The sequence below is a fragment of the Aythya ferina genome (assembly GCF_964211825.1).
Source record: "Aythya ferina genome assembly, chromosome: 7".
Taxonomy (NCBI): Eukaryota; Metazoa; Chordata; class Aves; order Anseriformes; family Anatidae; genus Aythya; species Aythya ferina.
The window spans coordinates 23,813,360-23,820,000 of NC_140302.1; the positions used below are offsets into that span (position 1 = coordinate 23,813,360).

The 6,641-nt window shown below is 62.3% G+C and overlaps 1 protein-coding gene across 4 annotated transcripts in view; it reads left to right on the top strand.

Annotated features, from left to right (window-relative positions):
• Positions 1-5,698, top strand: part of KCNIP2 (potassium voltage-gated channel interacting protein 2) — a 29,110-nt gene extending 23,412 nt beyond the window's left edge. For 3 of the 4 annotated variants that reach the window (XM_084526659.1, XM_084526657.1, XM_084526658.1), the window contains exons 2-8: positions 2,647-2,771; positions 2,967-3,036; positions 3,116-3,186; positions 3,432-3,539; positions 3,771-3,875; positions 4,076-4,138; positions 4,395-5,698. In XM_084526659.1, the coding sequence (XP_084382785.1) occupies positions 2,647-2,771; positions 2,967-3,036; positions 3,116-3,186; positions 3,432-3,539; positions 3,771-3,875; positions 4,076-4,138; positions 4,395-4,442 (590 nt within the window). In that variant the 3' untranslated portion in view covers positions 4,443-5,698. Of the gene's footprint in view, positions 1-1,631; positions 1,732-2,646; positions 2,772-2,966; positions 3,037-3,115; positions 3,187-3,431; positions 3,540-3,770; positions 3,876-4,075; positions 4,139-4,394 lie in introns of all 4 variants that reach the window. The other variant, XM_084526656.1, reaches the window with a different exon arrangement.
• Positions 5,699-6,641: the final 943 nt, after the last annotated feature.

The window sequence follows — 6,641 nt, forward strand, 5'->3', positions numbered from 1 at the left end:
TTGCTGTTCCCTGCCAGCCGCTCGATAGCTCTCGGGGACGCTCGGAAAGGAGCCGTGTGCCAGGGCTGGCAGCGGCAGGGCGATGCTCCCCGTCCTCCGCCACAGCCAGGGTGCTGGGGACAGCGAGGGGACAGCGTGTCCTCCCCAGCAGAGCCCTCGGGGGCACCAAAGCCAGGACAGCAAAGCCCCAGCCCCGGTCGCCCCTCTCCTTGTTAAGCTGCATGTGCTGAACTCGCTCCCTCCCCTGCCCCGGGTGCCCCGGAATCGTGCCCTGTTCGGTTTCCTCCTTTAAGAAAATGCCCACATCATTATTATTTTTTTTCTTTTTTTTTTTTTTTCCTTCTTTATAACAAACTAAAGTGTAACTTGCACCCGACCTGACCTACTGCACGTGCCTATACCTGCTGCCCCTGTGAGTCCAACCACGGTTTAACTCTCTGTTGCATCTCTCGCTGTGTGGTTTCCCCCCACCCTCCTGCGTGTCCCTCTGTCTGTCCGTCCATCCCGTCCCATCCTGGGGCTGCTCCGAATCCCCAGGGCTGGTCCCACAGCTTGGCTCTGCTGGGGACAGGCCTGGGCCTGGAGCATCCCTGGCAGGCTGAAGGTGTGATGTCCCTCTGCGAGTTAACCCCCCCGAAAAGCAGCTGGGGTAAAATCAGGCTTTGTGCACAACTGATACCTGCTTAGAGGATGAAAAAAAAAAAAAAAAAAAAAAACCTTTCCTCACTTATAGACGGGACCAGGCTACGTGGTCCTGCAGCACCAAGGTGCTGGCCCTCGCCACCAACTCTTAGAGCCATCTCCATCCCCTGAAACCCCTGGTGCCACCCGCCCAGCCGTGAATTCATAGGGACCTCGCACCTCCCACCCCATCACCTGCCTGCCTTCGGGGGCTGGAGCCCAGCACGGCCTTCCTCCCCTCCTCCTCCTCCTCCTCCTCCTCCCCTCCCTGCCTGCGCTGCTCATCCTGCGCCGTCTGCTGGCTTCTGCGGGGCCCTGGGTGAAGCGGGGAGCGGGTGCGTGGCCGTGGGCCAACAGCGGGGTCAGGATGGGGGATAGAGGGTCACGGGGGGGGGATTGCAGAGCAAGGGGACCCCTGGAAAAGGCAGAAGCCCCGCTCCCCGTCCCCTCCTGGCTGTCCTCGCCCAGGGTCTGGGGCTTGGGGTGCACGTGGGGCTGCACGGCTGGGCTGGGCGCATGCTTTGTGTTTGGCCCTCCAGGGCCAGCGGGACCAAACCCGGCCCTGCACCCCAGGGAGGGTGCAGCACCCCGTGAGGGTGCCAGCTGGGGCTCAACACATCCCATCTCGGGCTCCATCCTGCACAGCCCCGTGCGGAAAGGTCCCCGGGGACCAGCATTTGGCTTTGGGGCTGACGGGCAGAGCCTGGCCCTGGGCTGCTGGGCACCTCTGCTGTGCCCTGGCGTGCTCCCATGGGTGTCCCGGGTGCTCAGCCCTCGAGCCTTCCGAAATGGGACCAGCAGGGCTGGGTTGGTCCTGGGCTGGAGCAGAAAGGCCGAGCAGAGCCTGGGCTGGGCTTTGCCTCCCTGCTCCGCGTCCCCGCGTGCATGAGCTGCCTGCGGCCCCGCTCCGTTAACTCTTCTTCTGCTCGGTGACTCCTTCTTTCTTCCAGGCAACCCGCCGGGCCAAACTAAAAAAGCGCTGAAGCAGCGATTCCTCAAACTGCTGCCCTGCTGCCGGCCCAAATCCATCCCCTCGCTCAGCGAAAGCAAGTTGCTTCTTCTTGCCTTTGTGTGTGTGTGTCCCCAGCCCTGCTGCTGGCTGCCGCCCCCCCTGCCCCGTGGCTTTTTTTTTTTTTGGGGAGGGAAGGGGGGGTCAGGATCACAATCCTGCCCCCGGAGGGGTCCGATCCGATGGGCTCTGCACCCACCTCGCTCCTTGCCTGCTCCCGGGCTGTTTTTACCCCCTTCCAGCGCCCTGGAGTGGCTCCCAAGGGATGCATGGTGGTTGGACCCGCTTTGGAGCTGTTTGGGGGTGGCAGGACCCCCCCTGGCACCGGTTGAAGGGCTGGGGGATGTGGCTGGAAGCTCGGTGATGGTACGGAGACGGAGGTGCGATGGGGAGGGAGGGGGCTGAGCAGGGACAGAGCCCCCCAAGCTGCTCTGGGGGCATTTGGCACTTCGGGAGAGCCTGACCGGGGGTCCCCCTGCCCCACGGTATGAGCTGAGCCCCCCCCAAAGGAAAGAGGTGAGTATTTTGGGGGGCAGGGTCGCAGCCACCCCATGGCTGGGGGTGCCCGCAGTGGGGCCGTGCCCCCCTGGGATGCAGTGGGACACGGGGTGCTGTGGGGATGGGGAGAAGCTGTGGGTGGAGAGGGGGGCACAGAGGGCAGGATGGGGTCCCAACAAGGCTGTGGGAGGTGTTTGGGGTTGGGGGGCAGCCCTTGTGCAGATACAAATCCCAGTGCAGCATGGACATGTGGGCATCCAGGGTCTCAGCTCCGTGGGGCAGATGCACTGGGGGCGTTTTCTCACCCAGGCTGTCCCCGAGCATCCCCTCCTGGTGTATATCTGGCCCTGGCCGAGCAGGGCACCCCAAAAAGCTGTCGCCCTGAGCGGTGCAAAGCACATCTGCCCACGGCACGGCGCTGGCCTCAGTCGCCCTCTCTCCCACCGGCTTCCTTGCAGACAGCGTCGAGGATGAGTTTGAGCTCTCCACCGTCTGCCACCGCCCCGAGGGGCTGGAGCAGCTCCAGGAGCAGACCAAGTTCACCCGCAAAGAGCTGCAGGTCCTGTACCGAGGCTTCAAAAACGTGAGTAGTCCTTGGGGGTGCTCTGTGTCCTGGCTGGTGCCCAGGGCTTGCAAAGGGTTTTGGGGACCTCGGAGGTGAAAGCAGCATCCAGGAGGTCTTTGGGGGTAAGGGGAGGGGAAACTGCAGGGCTTTAGGGGAAGGGAACCCCGAGATAGCCCCGTGCTGATGGGGTGATGCTGTGATTTCCCCTGGCAGGAGTGCCCGAGCGGCATCGTTAACGAGGAGAACTTCAAGCAGATCTACTCGCAGTTCTTCCCACAGGGAGGTAAGCGCAGCTCCCCATCCCCGTGCCCCCCCCCGGGGCCGTGGTACCGGCACCTCCCCTCACTGTCTGCCTCCCCCAGACTCCAGCACGTACGCCACCTTCCTCTTCAATGCCTTCGACACCGACCACGACGGCTCCGTCAGCTTCGAGGTGAGCCGAGGAGGGGCTGGGGGGTGGCTGGGGGGGGGGGTTCATCCCTTTGGGTACCGCGGGCTGCGCTGCCTAAATGGGCGTGCAGCTTCACAGGTGCTGGGGGAGTTTAATTCCCTGAGGAACTGGGAAAAATGGTGAAAAGCAACATAAAAAAATAATTATTCTGTGTGGGGTGAAAGATGCACAGCACCCCTGAGCCCCCCCCTGTGGCTGTGACACCCCCCTGCCTCCCGTCCTTGCAGGATTTTGTGTCCGGGCTGTCCATCATCCTGCGGGGCACCATCGATGACCGCCTGAACTGGGCCTTCAACCTCTACGACCTGAACAAAGACGGCTGCATCACCAAAGAGGTGGGTGCCGATATCCACCAAGCTCGGCTTTGCCACCAGGTCTGTGTATGGGGTCGGCTCCCCCGACCCCACAGCACCGGCGTGTCGCTGGGGTGGCAGGTGCCCACGTGCAGGAATGCACTCGAGCACCCCGCAGGTCTTTTGGGGACGTGAACAGGACCCCAAAGGGCTGGGGACCAGGCGGAGGCACAGCCCTGTGTCCACCCTGCAGCCCTGCTCCCTTCCCTGTAGGAAATGCTGGACATCATGAAGTCCATCTACGACATGATGGGCAAGTACACCTACCCGGCCATGCGGGAGGAGGCACCGCGGGAGCACGTGGAGAACTTCTTCCAGGTGAGCGGGGCTTTGTGGTGCCTGCCCCAAAGCTGGCACGCAGAGAACGCCCCGTGCTGGGGATGAAAAGGGGTCGAGCAAGCAGCAGGGCTGGAGCCAGGACAAGAATATGTCGCCCTGGTCCTGCCTGGGGCTTGAGGGAGCTCGGGGTGGTTGTGGAGCTGTCCCTGCTATGTCCTCTGTGCTGTGCTTGGCTGCAGAAAATGGACCGGAATAAAGACGGGGTGGTGACGATCGAGGAGTTCCTGGAGTCCTGCCAGAAGGTAAAGCCACCGCTGGCTCCGCTCTGGGGCTGGGCCACCTCACTGTCCCCTGGGGGACCCCTCCGTGCCCCCAGCTCTGCTCAGGATGAGAAGGGCCGGGCATCCTAGCAGAGCTTGAACATGAACACTGTAATCCCTGGAGCTCCCATCCCATGGGTCAGAGCTGCCCCACGGGAGCCATGGGGTAACACCAGGTTTGGGGACAGCTGCCACAAGAGCCGCTCTGTGCCCCAATCCCCCTCCTTCCTCCCCACAGGATGAGAACATCATGCGGTCCATGCAGCTCTTTGACAACGTGATCTAGCTCCCGGACCTGCCTCCAGCCGAGCTCTCCTGCCACCGGGCCCAGAACCTGCTTCTCTCTCGACTTCTCCTTCGAGCCTCCCCGCTGCCACCCGGAGACGTGGTCGGCACCGGGACGTTCCCTCCCCCTGGGCCATCCCTGCTTTCCTTGGGGGGCCCCACGCAGGTGCCCCCAGGCGCTGGAGTGTGGGCACGACTGGCACAGGGCATGCATCTGGCCTGGGCAAGCATCCTTGCACCCGATCCCGGAGGGAATGCTGCTGTAGGGGCTCCCCTGTGCACAGCATCCCGGGTAGCCACGGCCCCCACACCGCAACCCTCCCCGGGAGCCCCAGCACTGGCTCCAGCCCAAACCCCAAAGCACCACTGTCTAGGAACTAATAAAGAGTCTTGCAGCGGGCATCAGTGCCTCAGCTTTCCCCTTTTCCCCTGCCCCAGCCATGTCCTGTACGTGGGACAGGAGCCACCCTGCTCTCCTGTCCCTCTCCTTGCCCACCCAGGGGTAATCACAGCGTGAGCTGTGGGCAGCAAACCCTGCTCCTGGGAGACCTGGTTAGGGTTTTGGTGGGGGGAGAAGGGGACTGGGGATGGAGCAGGGTGCTGGGACTCCCTGCTTTTGTCACCGACAGCTCTTGGGAGCTGGGTGTGCGTAGGTGAGCCTGTCCTGCCCGTGTACACCTCTAAATCCTATCTGGGATGGGGATGCTACAGGCTAATGACCCCACACCAACCCCTCTGTGCAACCCCATGGGTTTTGGGGACGTGCCCAAGCTCTGCTGCTCCAGCCCCGTGTCCTGAGCAGCTGAGGGGCAGCTGGGATGGATGGGGACGGGGCCAGCAAGGCCAGCATCTGGCCGGGCCCCACACCCAGGCCGAGCCCCTGGTGTCAGGGCTCAAAGCACCCAACAGGGCCCTGAGCTATGGGGCTGACCCCCACCGGGACCGCTCCTGGCCCAGCCCTCGCAGACATTGCTGTGGTTTTTTAGGTTCATTTGCCACGTTGTTCATCTCACCGCCCTGCTCCCGGCTGGGAGGGAGGGCAGGTACCCCGACCCCGACCCCAACCCCTCCTGTCCCCCCCACCATGGAGCAGATGCCTCCTCCCTCACGCTGCAGTCGCATGGCGTGACCCCCCCCAACCCTCGCCCCAGGGCATGGTGACCCACGACCCGCTTGGCATCTCCAGTCTGTATATTTTGTATAATAATAATAATAATAATATGGGTTAAAAAAAAAAAAAAAAAAAAAGACAATAAAATCTAACCACGCTATGCACACCGCTGGTATGTCTTTGCCTCTGTCAGCTATATGGGGGGGGGGAAATGGGGTTCCTTGTGGAAGCACTAATAGGGTGAAGGGAGGCTGCACGGGGCAGGGCTTTTGGGAAAGTGAAGCCTTGAGAAGTGGGGAAAAAATGGTCTGAAGTAAAACAAAGAGGAAAAAAGCAGCGTTAAGAAAGGGATGTAGGGGCCGGTGTGGGGTGGTGACACCCCCCAGCACCCTGCCTCCCGTGCTCCAGGAGGTGATGGCCAAAGCAAAAAGCTGCAGAGACCAATGTCCTAAAAGGCTGGGCTCTGGATATGGGGGAAATGGCCTGTGTGGGGCTGTGAGAGCCGTGAGCTTCTTTGCAAAGCCTCTGGCTCCCCGGCGGCCATTTGGAGCTGCCCGGGTCCACACATAGCGATGGCAATTTCTGAGGGCATTTCCTCCAGCCTGCCCAGTCTAACCTAAGAACTGGGATTTGCTGGTGGGGGGCGATGCCATCCGTGGGCTCGCCGTGCCCTCTTGCGGCAGGGGGCTGCTAAAAAAACACCATCGGGGTCCCTCTGCTCCTGCTCCCCAAGGACTGGGATGGCAGGGACAAGGCTGAAGGGGCCCTGTCAGGGGGTGGTAGTTAAGGGAGGGCTAACAGCAGGGCGAGGCGTGGTGAGGTGACCCTCCCGCAGTCTCCTAATACGATTTATTTGACAAGTAAGCACCGGGTACAATTTATATTTTTGCTGCTTTTTAAAGCTTGGCATTGTTTTTCTCCTCAGCCCACCGCCCTCTTGGCGGTCACCCATCCAGCTGCCAGCCCCGCCGGACCCTGCTTAGCTTGCGGGGCGCAGCGGTGCCGCGCGAAGTAGGTCAGGGCTCGCGGGAGCCCCGCCCAGCAGCGGCGCCGCTCCGGCACCGCGCATGCGCCCACACGGCTCCCGCG